The sequence below is a fragment of the Anthonomus grandis genome, chromosome 9 (genome assembly GCF_022605725.1).
Source record: "Anthonomus grandis grandis chromosome 9, icAntGran1.3, whole genome shotgun sequence".
In the NCBI taxonomy this organism is placed as follows: Eukaryota; Metazoa; Arthropoda; class Insecta; order Coleoptera; family Curculionidae; genus Anthonomus; species Anthonomus grandis.
In genome coordinates, this window is record NC_065554.1 from 20,226,691 (window position 1) to 20,242,367 (window position 15,677).

General features: G+C 29.8%; 1 protein-coding gene across 2 annotated transcripts in view; it reads right to left on the reverse strand.

The window, feature by feature from the left end:
- LOC126740560 (neuroligin-4, Y-linked) overlaps nt 1-15,677 on the reverse strand; it is a 405,662-nt gene that overhangs the window by 13,200 nt on the left and 376,785 nt on the right. For both annotated transcript variants that reach the window (XM_050446645.1, XM_050446646.1), the window contains exon 8: nt 6,309-6,418. In XM_050446645.1, coding sequence (XP_050302602.1) covers nt 6,309-6,418 — 110 coding nt within the window. The remainder of the gene's footprint in view (nt 1-6,308; nt 6,419-15,677) is intronic.

Below are 15,677 nucleotides of genomic sequence, written 5' to 3' on the forward strand. Positions count from 1 at the left end.
TTCAATCTGTACAATGTATAAAATTTTTGATTCAAGGACAGCTCAGGATTGATACAGAGGTAACAAACTTTAAATTAACTGTAAAGCCTTGTATAGGAGGGCAGCCCTAATATTCAACAAAAATTTTGATAAAAATAGAAAACATCACGATAAACTTATAGCAGAACGAGTAATTAAGACAAAAGAGAGAAAGCAGCAGAAATAACCCAATAATAAAGGAAAGACCCACAGCAACTGAAGGATCCTACAGGATTTTCTGGATACCAAGAACTGCATAAACCAAACTTTTTCAGAGAGGTTTCCAGATCAGAAATAGCAAAACACCCTTGGTCCAAGTAAAAATCTTATGCACTTATGAAGACAATGAAAGTTTCCAAATTAGACTTTACTACGCAACAATACTATCTAAAATTCCTACTTTATTCAAAAATCACGCTTTTCCAGGTCAAATCTAGCAATACACGTCGCTCAGTTTTTCTCGAGTACATAATATTACGTAATAGGTCCACATACTTCAAGAAATATACGTCGAATTACGAGCGGGGCGCACCGAGGAATTTTAAAGGGCCTGATTCTTATGCAGGGCACGAAAGGGCTTGACTGTTTTGGCGCTACTTCGACCCCTCTCGGTTTTTTTTTTCGTATTCCGGTTGATGGTGCTTTTTCGGAAATTAGAACTTGCCGGACCGACTGGTGAGGGTTTTCTATGGGGAATATTGATTTCGCACGATGAATGTGTAAAACTTTCAAAGAAGTTTCCGATAAAGAATCAGAAGCCAAAGCCTGTTCTATTTGCTAGAGAATTGGAATTTTAGGTTTTTACACAAAACGGTGGTTTTTTTATTTAAATAGGTTCATCAAAATTTTATATTTTTCTTCTTTTCTCATCTATTTTCTTACCTTCTCTTCTCTGTCCCAAGGATTTTCTATTCGTAATATTTATCTATCGAATTTATACGTGCTAATGAAATAATAGCGAAGAGCAATAGAAACAATTTCTTTCCAAATATGGCAAACTTCATTTATTACGTATATTTTAGTATATCTGATATGAATAATTTTATTATTCTGACTTTTTATGAAATAGTTTATCATGTCTTTTTGGGATATCATTTTGTAGCTTTAGATCTTTCTTTTGTGATACTTCCTGGCTGTTATTGAGAAATTATTTATGCATAAGAATAATACCATTATCCAGAGATTGTGATCCAATCGGATGAAAAGACAAACGACTAAAAAAGAAGAAAAATTAAGACAAAATAATGATTAATATATATGCGTACTAGAAAAAAATATCAGTCATTAATAGTATTAAATAAAAAAACTTAAATTAACTTAATGAAAAAAATTATTATCTCAGGTAATTTAAATAATTTTTTGATGTCTATTATTACACATAAGCAAGTACAAGGAAATAAAAAATAAATTACTCTACCTTACGCAAATTATTTTTTTAAAAGTATATAATTTTTTATTCATGTATTTCAGCCAAAAAAGTGAATAATAAAATAATACAGAGATTGCAACCCCAGAATTTTCTGGATTCCGAGGTTTCCGGATTGAGAGATTGAATTTCGGGATCCTGGAATTAATCCTGAAAATCTTAAAATATTATATGAAAATAAAATACCTTTTCTATTCAAATTAAAAGAAATAAAAACAAAATAAAACTTATTTCTAAACCTAACAAAACAACAAAAAACAGTAATGAAGTAATAACAAACTAGGTACCACTAACTAAAGCTATTTGATATAAAACGCACATTGTTGCACATTTCCGAAAGTAATAGTGCAAAAACATCAATAGTATTGTCTTTTAATTTCGATCTATTTTTCCAACAAATTAACTTTGCTGCGGAAAAACATCTTGCAGACACAACTTTTGTCGGTGGGATAGTTTTTTAATAGTCAGAGGCTATAGAAGAAATAAATTTAAAAAAATGGTGTAGAAATTGGTTGTTATGGGAATTTTTTAGGAAACTAGACTTAAATAAACAAACGTCGTTCATTTAAAAAAGTATTAATTTTATTCAAATTTCCACAAATAATTTTTTCCTCATTAAAAGCCCTTTAATTTAAAACAAATTTTATAAAAATCGGGTCATGTTTTTGTCTACTTTTTTAGGCAACTGGACTTGACACAAACAAACATCATCTATTTAAAAACCATTAATCTTATTGAAATTTTCATAAGGATTTTTTTATCTCTTCAATATAAACCAAACTTAATTGGTTAAAAATTACGACTAATAGGGCACCATGAGACCGTCGCACTATCACGTCTTATGGTACAACTCGCACCTCGACTCGTGCGAGTTACTGTGGTAGCTTTTGGAGCGAGATACCATTGTTGGAAAACCATTGGTAGAAAAGGTACACGATAGACAGGTCAGTTTTCATCTTGAAATTTCCCTTTCTTGGGAGACTAATTTTTTGTCATTTAACAGTGTGGAAGATTCACACTAGTCTGGAGTCTCTCTTCGGAGGACACGATAAGTATTGTGTAATGATCTATAAATATCTGCTCATACAACCACCCTGTTTCATAATTCACCAAATTTTCTTTAATGAAATGTTAATGACTTAAGTTTAATATCATGAAGGTAATGCAAATACAAAACAATTACAAAGTTAAATCCAATAGTCACTGATTCTAATATTCACTAAATTAACTTTACTAGTACCCAATCACTGATGCCAAGGGTTAGTAAGAAATTTCTGCTTTTTCTACTAAAACTAAATAAAGATGAAGTTCTGGTGATGCTAGAAGACCGTGAATTGAAGGCATAAATAGCAGTACCGATCCAAACCAACCAACCCACAGCATGCAAATCATTAAAAGCGTTTTCGGTATAGGTACTCTGGAAAACGACTCTGTCTGCCTTTAAAGATCAATCACAAAATACGTAAGTGATATATTTCTCTTAGAGTAAGCCAGCTGGATTCTTTTAGATTCGGTAATATCTGATCAAACTCACGAACACTCTAACTGAACCTCATGGCAGGCATTTTAAATTTTCTGCAAAAACAAATGATCATGCTGAGTCAGTCGACATAAAGACCCAAATTTCTGCAACTGTCTATTGGGATTAACGAAATTCCATTTAAAGTCCATGAAAAATGGTAATTGATCAAAAAAATCTCTCTAGATTTAACAAGCAAAATCAATTCAGTTTAGTGTTAATTAAGGATAAATCTTTAAGCTATGGAAATATTATATAGATGATTTGCAAATCAGTGCTCATGTCGCTACGCCAAGGTGATATTGTTATGATTGAAACATTAATAGACTTGTGCGTCATCAATATATCAACATCAACAAATATTGATGGTTCTTAAAATATTACAGAAATTTAAAAAAGTCTACTGTGTACAAGGTGTAAATAAATAGATACCAAAAATTCAGAGGGTGATTTTTAGGTAAATTTTAAGAAAAAAACTTTATATGAACGCATGTCCTAAAAGTCCTTACTTTTGAGATACCGGGTAGCAAAGATTGAAAAAAAAAATGTTTTTTTTTACAATCCCTGTGATATCCCTGTAGATATTTTAATAATATTTGGTATGCATTTTCTATGCAAAAGGCATTTTCTGAGGCTCACTATTTTTTTAAAAATTTGTATTATTGACGTTCGTGCAAGGTTTAAAGTAAATATTTTTGATGAAAAATATGGTACACCACTGTTTACTTAACCTTTTAACCTTTTTTGTTTTTTATTTAACCTTTCAAGTAATGTTTTAACATATTAATCTGTATTAACCTGTTAAATGTCTGCTGATGATTATTGGTTGATTGTCAGTTCTTGCCTCCTTTAAAGTAGAAACTTTTTTGTGCAATTTTGATCCAATTTTTTAAAATGGCAAATTATGCAAATGCAGAAACGACCGATGTGCATTTTGTTTATGGTCTTGCTAACGGAAATTCATTTAGACTGTATGCTGAAATGTATCCTCAACGAATGGCACCTTATCATACATTATTTGTACGCTTGCATTAAAGACTACGAGAAACTGGAACTTTTCAACCAAGAAGCATGATTGTGATCGCCAACGCGATATAAGAATACTGGAATTGGAAGAGGCAGTACTTATTTTAATTGATGAACAGCCTGACACCAATACTAGAAAAATTGGTCTGCTGCTACATTTTAGTTTATTAGCACGTCGTTATTTAGACAAAACATATCCAAATCATTGGATGAATGATATAAATCTACTAGATTTTACCACATGGGGTCATTTAGAAACTTTGATGTACAGGATTCCCGTACTGGATATTGATGACTTGAGAAATCGAATCATTAATTGATGTATTAATGCCGATCATTAATGCCGTAATTTAAAATTCTTCCAGAATTTTTTATTGAATTCGTTGGCAAATGCGGCGACGTATAGACTCTTGCATAATAGCAGAGGGTGGTAATTTTCAAAATTTTTTATAATTATTTAATTTCTTCATTTGGTTTAAAACAAAAATTAAAATCACATCTAAACAATTATAATTAACAAGTAGTGGATTAGGTAGATGCATTTTATTTTTTTTTAATCGAATACGCCACCTGGGAGAAAAGAAAGTCACAAGATCAAATTTGCTCAGAAATAAATAAAAATTATAAAAACAAAAAAAAATTTAAAAAAAAATTGCGTACTATATTTTTCATCAAAAATATTTAATTTAAACGTTACACGTTGCGCAAACGTTACACAAAATGCCTTTTGATGCACACAAAATTTTATTAAAATATCTACAGGGGTTTTAGAGGTATTATAAAAAAACATATATTTTACTTCAATATTTACCACATGGTATTTCAAAAGTTACGCCTTTTAGAATATACATTTATATAAAGTTGTTTTCTTAAAATTTACCCAAGAATCAGACCCTGAATTTTTTCGCATCTATTTATTTACACCCTCTATATATCCGAAACTTTTAAAGTGTGATCGGATAACTGAAGTAAAGCTGTACTAGTGTTGTGATTCTAACGAAAACTAGACTGACATGCGTGTACAATATTATTCGGATTAAACAATTTAGAGAATATACCTGTAGTAAGACCATGACCCACTATGTTCCAGATTACTTACTATTGATGTTGCTATTATTCTTTACAATTATTAAAAAAAGCAAAATCTAAAAGCTTTTAGACAAATCTCTTGCTATAAGAAAAACTTCAAAGTCCTCATATAAGTGTTAAGAGCATATTCCAAATCCGTCCGGCGAGCAGTATTTCAAAGACTTTAAAGATATGGCCCATTTACTTGCAAAAATACGCGCAAAATACCCCTTTTATTTTATTTGATGTCTGAAAAGCAACAAACCCCCATCGTACTCAATACATTTTGGGCGAAGCGACAAGATTTATCTCTAATGGTCAGGGGCTTACTCTCTAATTTATATTGAATCAAAAGACAGATGTACAGGCTTCGGATTTTCTAACTGAATAAATCTGCAGGAAAATAATGGCCCCCCTTTTCTCGAGATTTACAGGCTCGAAAGAAGTTTGAGATTTATTTTTGTCAGATTTCTTTCTTTCTTTTTTTTTTTTTGAAAGCTTGAAGGTTTAAAAGTTTTTGAAAGCGCGATTTAAAGTTGAATTGAGGGGATATAAATGCATTTTTAATAGTAAAAAAATAAGGGGTTTAAAAGAGGGAAAACGTAGACAGTTTAAAGATAAATTTAAGAATTAAAAGTACATTTTTAGCAGGAGCCTTATCTATACTGTCTTCGAACCGTCTAATTTAATGTAAAAGATCAACCACATTTGATCTACAAATTCACAATGGAGAAGGAGATTCAATTTTGCCTTTTCTGAACATTATCGTGTAGCCTATTAATACTGGATAATAAGAACATTAAGCTTTTTCTGCAAACAACAACGATTTTCATCCTGAAAATTCCCTCTTCTATAATAATCTAGAAAAATCACCGAATAAGAAATTTTCAATTTTAACTGTTCGCAAAAGTTGCAAAAGCCCCGACTGAAATTCTTCATCTCCAGTCATCAAATTTACGGGGGCCGTTAACTACTTTTTTCCCCATCTTGGTTAAACCTTGTTAAACCATCTAATCTGCTACCCATTAATAAATAAGACCTCTGAAATCTAATTTGCCCTGCTCAAACATCATTTTCGTTTAAAGGGGAGAAGCGTCATCGTCGCGCCATATTTGATTCTCCGCCCTACCACCCTCTGCCGGTTTCTACCCTCTTGACAACGTATTTTGCCGTGGCCGAAATACTGTATCATGATTTTCTTTGATTTGAAGAAAGACACTGGAGAAAATTATTTTTGGGATGTAAACTTACCGAGATTTAAATATTTTTTATGTACAGCCTCATAGGCTGTCCATTCCACGTTTTTCAGCCTGGATCTCTCTTGTCTGGAGTGTTCATTCTCGATGTGTTCATTTGGGTTTCTGAAAAATAACGAATATATTAGTTATTTTAAAAGGTACTATAAACGTGGTATTTTTAAGGTTAATAAGAATTATCTCTTTTATGCTCTAGTTTCAATCATCTATTTCTTTCTGTTTTCTCTTATAGATACACTGGGTTACCTAAAAGTCGATTTTAATTTTGAGTGACTCCTTAGAGAAAGGTAAATTAGTTTCTTAAAAATATTCAGAACTTGCTGCTTCAACTGTTTTCAGTTTGTGCAAAGACGTTTAACGATGAAGGTAGTTGAGAGATCAATTTAAATGCCTGGAAAAAGAAAATAAATACTTTGACTACCTGGATTGATGAAAGTGGTAGAAATTACTACAACCGCTTAAAAACTTGAAATAGAATATTATAAAATAAGAGTCGTGAAAAATTAAAAATTTATGACATGAAAAATGAAAACTAGAAAAATGAAAGAAAAAATTATTTATTTATAGGAATTGCAAAGAATATGAAATAAATTTAATTACTAAAAAAAATTGAAAAAAAAAACAAAAAATTTATTAAAATATTTGAAAAAAAAAATAGATGCAATTAAAATTATTAAAATAACTAAATTCATATATCAAAAAATTAAAAAAATTGCTGCAAAGGCCTAAAAATATTCAGATTGATGACAAAGTAGCAACACCTGTTAGTTACAAAAAAAGAGAATGTCGTTTTACACCACAGCATAAAGAAACTTTATGCTGTGTTTTACACTAACTGCCTTGAAATATTTTAAAGCAACTTTAATATATTTCCTACAAAAAAAACTAGAAAAAAACATTTTTTAGTTTATTATTAATATTCTCGACAATAAAAATAAACGGTCAATATAATCAGTAAAAATATTAAAATTAGATCTGAAAAAGTTAAAAATAACTGATTTCCAGGGAAGAAAAATTAAAGGTGTTACTATCTGAAGGAGGTAGGAAAAAATACAAAATTAAAAAATCATTTAACGTATTAAAAGATTTATTTTTGGATAGATCGAATTATTATATAAATAACCTTAATTTCTTAAATGTAAAATTTTATAATAGGGCAATACTTTTAAAAAAAATTCTTAAGTTAAAATGCTATGAAAAATATTTTAAAATGAGCCTAAATTATAAATTTGCTTTCCAGAGATGGACTATTTCTAACACTTTTTTACCATTTTTTTACCCCTTGTATAATTCACATTATATAATTAAAGTAAAACCTACTCTAAATAAAAATCCTCCTAGTCAATATCGATTAACTAATCGATTTTTGAGAAAATCACCTCTTTCAAAGGCACGCATTCCTTTATTTTTGAATGAACAGAACATAGTTGAACCCTCAATAATTGTTGAATATTGGCCTTTATTTCTTCACAGTAATAAGTAAATTATAACGAAATTAGAATACACGAAGGATTTTAGGTATCCACATATTCCAAAAAAATTCAAAGTATTTAGATTAGGTGATCGTGAATGCCAAAGCTCGGGTTCCTCTCCTTTCTACCCAACAATTTTAAAAATGCCCATTTTAAATAATCCCGAACTGCTAAGCACATATTAGCAGAGAAATTTCAAATAAAATTCTCCAGTTAGCCTTCCGGCACAAATGTTAATAGGCTTAAACTGATGTTGGTAATGAATCGCAATAGACCTATGTAAATTTTCGCCTGCCCATACATGTAAATTATGAGAGTTCTTTCATCATGAACTTTATCAGTAAAAAGTAGTGATGTAAAAAGCAAGATTTCTTGTCTTGCAAACTTCTTGCACATCAATTTCTTGTCTTGCTAGCAAGACTTCTTGCTTTTTACATACGGGGAATCACTTACTAACTTATTTTATTCGGTGATTGAAACGAAAAACAACAAATATTGAAACAAATCCTTAACAAAAACTCCTCCAAAATATCATGTACAATAGATAGCTGGACTTCTATATGCAATAATTCATATTATGGCATTACATGCCACTTTATAGATAAGTTGTGGAAGATGCAGTCATTGGTTTTAGATTTTATTCCTTCCAAAGGAAATCATGATGGCAAACGGCAGACCTAATTTTTGATGTGCTGAAAAATTATGATATTGTAACAAAATTACAAGGCGTTACTACAGATAACGCGTCTGTAAATTTTACTTTTATGAAAAATGTGGAACTCTTAATAAGTGGTACTGAGGGTCTAGAGCAACAAAATATACACTTTATCTGTTTTGCTCATGTTTTAAATTTAGCTGTTCAAGACTTAATAAAAGTTATAAATAATGGCAATAATTGCATAGACAATGAGTCCAATAGTGAGGACGAATTTAGCACAGATGAAGAATCAGATTTATTAAAAAGTGATAATATAAACATAAATTGCAACATTACAAATAACCTTAAAATTATGCTAAAAAAAATCTGACCAACAACAAAACAAATTTAAGTTATGTTGTAGCACAGTAAATTTAAAAAAACTCATCATTAAAAAACACTTACGAAATGCTTAACTGGGCTTTAAAATATAAGGTTCCTTTAACTATTATCTGTGATACAAATAAAGATTTTGCTCAATATAAAATTGACGAACAAACATGGCTTTTGATAGAAAATCTTGTAAAATACTTAAAACCTTTTAAAAGTTTGTCTGATAAACTTGGGGAAGACCAATATTGCACTTTATCAATGGTTATAGTTGGTATAAACCTACTAGTTGATAAACTAGAAAAATGGTCATTTAAACTTAATGATAAAAATGATCGAAGCCCCATGGATGAAAAATTTATTTTAGCTCTACAAAAGGCCAGGGACAAAATTTTAAAACATTATAAAAAAACCAACTGGATATATTGCGTTTCCCTTATTTTGGATCCGCGTCTAAAAAAAGAAGCTTTTTCGTTTGCAGATTGGGGCAAAGATTTAGAGAAAACTGCTGTGAAACACTTTGAAGAAATTTACAAAAATAACTATTATACTGTAATCGAGGACAAATCAAAGAGGATTAATCTAGATTTTTCAAAACCTAGTACATCTACATATATTTAAGGCAATAATTATAATGATGACGATGACTTCGATTTGGATTTTGGAAAAATTTTTAATACATCTCAACAAGACCTATCTTTATATTACCAACTATCTGGAGGTAGAAAATTGATGAATATTTATCTTCTAAGAGGGCAGAAGGAAATACAAATATTCTCGAATGGTGGCATAAACACGAATTTTCTTACCCCAACTTATCCAAAATGGCAAAGGATATTTTAAGTACTATGGTAACATCAGTTCCCGCAGAGAGACTCTTCTCAAAGGCATCATTAGTGATTAGAAAACATCGAAATAGGCTAAACTCTGAATCAGCCAGGCGTCTTTTGTGCCTTAATTCATGGAAGAATATCTAGTTATTTCATTATAAAGTGCTTTTACGATGAGAGGAACTAATTTATTTAAAATTTGGGCACGTCGACCTTTTTTGTGCGTTTTTGCAGTTAAAATTTTGTATACCAATTTGGGTGTCCAAAAAAAGGTATAACAAAGTCTTAAAGTTTATTAGTGAGACGGTTATAATATCAATTTATTTTTAAATTCTACGCAAATTTTAAAAACTTTGATGTGGTATATGATTGATGTCATATTTTTGTCAAAATTTTCAAAATATCTACAAGATGCTGAAAATTGCATATTTTTTTGGGACATCCTGTATACAAATTTTAAACTGCAAAAAACTCTTGATAAAACCCAAAAGTCAACGTGTCTCAAAGTTTTTACAATAACAAAATCCTGAATTTTAAATAAATTTGTTTCTTTCATCGTGAAAGCACTAAGTATACCTAAGTGTACCTAAGTACCATAAAAATAATAAAAAATATATTTACTAGTAATCTAGTGTTGTTTATTTAAAAAAAATTGTATTTTAACTGTAGTGTTGAACGTTTGTTGATTAATTTTTAATATTGATGTTTTTTTTTGTTGTATAAACCTTTATTTTGTTACCCATTTTGTTTAATAATATTTAAAAAAAATACTTACTTGACAGTATAGTTCTTTTTATCACTAACTGTTGCAAGAAATCTTGTTTCTTGCAAAAATTTCTTGCTTTCTTGCTTAAGTACATTTTTTCTTGTCTTGCTTCTTGCTTTAGTACTTCTTGCTAGCAAGAACAAGACAAGAACAAGAATCTTGTACATCACTATAAAAAGAATTGACCAAATAAAATATGCAACTGTTATTTCTTAAAAATCTAATGAATAGATGTACATTTTAAGCAAACAGACTTGATTGCTAATTTGCGCATTTGTAGAAGCATCTGTCTTTACAAAACTTAAAATATTTTTTTCTTCACCATCATTATGGTTTTAATAAATCCTTCTGAAATCATGCACAACATTACGTTCCTAGTCCAAAAAAAAAATTAAAATATTTTTTTCTAATTTCATATTTTTCATTTAAGTCCATATACAATGCATCCGTAAAGTAGCGGATAAATGTAATAAAAATTAAATGGACCGTTTCTGAAAAAAACGCCTAAACCTGTCAATTTTAATATTTGGTATAGGGTCTTTCTACGTGGAAATTAAATATAAAGGGTGACTCAAAAAAAGATATGACATCATGAATTTGTTTTTTAAATGGAAACCACCATTTTTTAATGCAGAATCAGAAAAAAAGCATTTTTTTACAAAGGATATGGTACAAATAAATAGTGATTACATAAGCAATTTTGAACGAAAAATGATGGTCAAATGTAAAATTAAAGAAATACCTATCTAAATTAAATGTTCGAATTGAGTACCGTTAACAACCTGACATTAACCAAGGTGATTTAAAAATTCTTTTTGAACGAATCAATGACATCTGGAGTAATATTTCTAATTTCCTGGCGTATTTGCTATTTTAAATCTTCTAAACTCGATGGTTTAGTGATATACACTTTCCTTTTTAAGTATCCCAATAAAAAGTAATCGAGGGGCGTTAAATCTAGCGATATGGGTGGCCATTTAATGAACCCTTGTCTACCTATCCAACGATTTGGAAAAAAATCATCTAGATAATTGCAAACGGGTAAAGCACAGTGTGGCGGGGCACCATCTTGCTAAAAAAAAGATCACCTTGGTGCATGTCGGCTTGGGCATTGGGTTGGCTTAGGTAACTTTAATGTCTTAGATTCACATTTGTGTTGCTCATTACTAGTTTGTAAATGTAATCTAAGATTATTTTTTAATTTCATATCCTCATTTTTATAAATAAAGATAGTATGACTTCTAAAACATAGGCATATTTTAATTAGATAAAGCTAGTTTTATTTGAATATTAATATAATGCTTAACTGGTGTACATTATTCTTATACTAACCACTCCACACAACTATTCCATATATTATCAATAACAGTGATACCTTCTTGCTTTAAATATTTCCTAATATATAAAATTTGTACGCTAGTTTATGAATCGTTTATGGCAATATCAGAACTTGTTCGTTTCATTTCAAATAAATATCAAAATTGTGAAGCTTCTTTAATCGGTCAATTTACGCCTTTAACTTGTATGACATTAAAAGTGCTCAACCAATTTGGCAATAAAATGTTACCTCACTTCATCCTGTAACTTTGCTAAAAAAATTATGACTGCGTAAGAAGTAATAGCACCATTTCCTACTTATAAAGTAGCTAAACTGATTATATAAATTAAAAACAGTATTGGACTCAAAACTATATCCAGTGGTATTCCGATTACTTAATGTGTCTTATTTTTGTATATATCGTTCCTTGCAAGTAGCTTTTAAAGACATTTAACATAGTTTCCCTAATCCTATTCCCTTTAAGAACATGCAAAAGGAATTGGGGCATCATATCAAATGTCTTGACCAGGACTAAAAAGAGCTTTATACATTATTTATTATTATCAAGTTTATTACTGATCTGCTTTGTTCAGTGAAGGAGGGTACTTGATCTATTAAGTTTATTGGCTGATAGTTACTAAACTTAGTTTTGGCGCTTGATTTGTATATAGAGGTAATTTCCGATATTTAAAATTGACGTGGAATAGTCACACATATAAAAATTAGGTTAATTAATGATGGACAAGAGGATCTTGAATGTATAAATAGTCATTTTTATCATCTTTGTAGCACTACTGTTGTTTATAAGTCTGTTAATTTTTTCATGTTAATATGTTTATCTAAATATTGACAAAGAAATCGTTGCACAAATTTGATAACGAGTTTAAGCGTGAAAATGTAGGTACTTGATCGCGATCACTACTGTTGTGTGTTAAGTGTGTTACTTGTTGATGTATCTTCCTTAGTGGACTTTAATGATTCTATTTTTATACTTTTATCACTTGAGTATTCTATTTCTAGTGATTTTGCTTAGTTGATTATTCCGATTCTGTTATACTATACTGATGTCAGATGAGCCTCCTATTTCGTGTGATGTAGTTTCCTTAGTAGACTTTTCTGATTCTGCTTCTACAATCATGTCAGTTGCGCCTTCTATTTCTTGTGAAAGTGTTGTTTATTTTTTATATTAAATTTGTTTGTACATATAGCCTCTAATATAAGTTTATACGCTTTTTTAAGATTGTTTCCGACATTGTCTATCTAATTTTTATTATACTTGTATTTAAACTTTTCAATTGATTTTTTAGGAATATTTCTATTTGTTTTAAATATCATAATGTCTTCGTTGGAAACTAATAAGAAAAGATAATATATCAGAAAGCATAATTTTTTTATTATGCAACTTTACGTAATAATAATTGAAATATTTGACTACAAAAAAAATTTAACTCTGTGAAAAAAGGAAAAAATGTTCAATTTTTTTTTAAATAAACCTTTATTACCTTAACAAACTTATTAAAAAATATTATACTATAATGCATATCCCGTTACAGCTACATAGGTAGCCATAAAACCATACATCTTTACTTCCCTTATCTTTCCATATATCCGATTCTCATAAAAGAGTAGTGCGTACTAAAATATGAAAATAGCCTTTAGTTAAGATGGGCCCTATTTGCCCTAATATAATATTATAACCCCTATTTCTATCCGGACCTCTTATATATAAAAGCATGTTTTCAGCATTAACTCATAAAGTTATTACGTTTTAATGAGAATTTTATGCTCCTCCTTCCATTGTTAAAATGCACTCTACTTTTGATAAGGTCTGTTAAAGTAAACTAGAGCAATAATTTGGGAAATTTCGCTTGGTCTTTATGGGAATTGGGTTTATTTTGGGAAATTGAGAGCCAAATATGTATTTTTAATTGGTGTGCTTTTATTTATTTATGTGTGTATACATTTAAGGTTAGTTATAAAACTGGAATAAAAATCTGGTTTTTATTTTACTGGAAAAATTAGGATGCGCACTTTTTAGATAAAAATGAGAAAAAACTTAAAGTGCCTAAAAGAAATATGAATTAACTAATTAATATAAAAAGAAATACACACATTATTTGAAGAAATTAAGAAATAAAACCAAATAAGGAAATAGGAAAGCAAAATATTTTAGAGACAAAAAATTATAACTCATTTCATGATTTACAAAAATATGATACAGTTTTAAAATTATCAACTAAGAAATTAATTTTAAAGATTATTGAAAATTATTAAACAATTAGGGTGAAAAATTATCTTAAACTGCATAATGAAAAAATCAATGTTTACTACCTAAAATTAAGTAAAAAAAAGTGCCAAAAATAATAGAAAGAGATAAAAATTATCTTAGGTATAAAATCTAAGCGAAAAGCGAAATAAGAACTAAATAAAAAAAACTGCCTAAAAATATAATTTTACTATAATACATATAACACCAACAAAAAAAAATAAAATTGCTTAAAAATATAATAAAATCTCACTGTATCTGCCCATATAAAAAAATCAAATCCTAAATTTGAACAACTAGTGCAAATATTATGACTAATTTCTTCATATTGACAGATAAAATGGCCGTTGTGAACGTAGTTGCAATAAGCTGCGATATATGGATTCTGCTTTGGATATTAGCTTATTGCATTTATAGGTCTAAAAAATTTATATGTTTTTATGTATTGTGCTGGAATAACACCAGTGCATTATTACTATCGTTATTAAAGCCTAAAAACCACCTATGTGAAAATAATCAAAAAGATTGTGCATAGCCATATTCGTTCAAATCTGTTATCAATACAAATTTTGACTGCTGTGTTCCAGTATCCTACTATACTTGTACTGTACCCTTGAAGCCCACCCCGATGCCCACTGAATCGGCATCGACCGTCTCGACACGGTCGGTACAATCGGCCGGATTTGCTTCACATGTATTTAAATGGGGCCGCGCGTACTGAATCGGTTCGGTTTTCTCCGGCGACGATCTCATATTATGAGGAGGGCAACTTTTGCCGATTGCACCGAAAGCCTGCGACTATTTTAGCATTTTTTTGCATAGAGTGAGAAACTGTTTCAAAGAATTTTAAAAACCGTTGATTTGATAAATATGTCAAACGAAATTTCAATCGAAGCTGTTCGCAGTTTTAGAAATTGAATGATAAACAAAACACATATTATCATGATAATTTAAGGAAAGAAAACGCTTGGGAGGAGGAATCCAAATTAACTAGATGTTCTGGTAAGTGTCATTTATTATATCTTAAATTGGTGTTTTCGTTATTTACTGTTTATTAAGTTGGCATCATCAGGAGATTGTAAAACTCAGTTTTAATTATCTGAGGATGCCAACTTGGTCGGCGAAATGTGCGAGTGTGAAAGTTCCCGTTTTAGTGTTAAGTCGTGTACAACTTTTGCTTTGAATATAATTTATGTTTTTACAAAAATACACAAAAAAGATAGCTTATTATATAATTCACGCATTCATTTGAATGCGTGGGAATGTTATGTTATAATTTATTTTATTTGACTCTATACAGGATGTCCTACAACGAATGCCGGCTATCTATATTTCGTAACGTAGAGTTCAGAAAGTTTTAAAATTTGACAGTATACCAACGTTGAGGTGCAATTCAGCTAAAATAATTTTGAGATGGCGCAAAAACCAGTTCTCGTATTGATACAACCATCCTCTTTAAATTATTTTCTATATAGTGGGATATCAAAAAATTAAGAAGGCGGAGGCATGACACTATACAAAATCACCCTAAACATATTTTCATTCTAAAATATTTAAAAAACATTGCTTCGTCATCCAGCAAATCATAAAAGAGATGATGATATTCTCCGAAATCTCTTCTTTTAAAAAAAATATGTACCCAAAATATCCTACGCTTTTCTACCGCTTCTACTTCAGCACAGGCT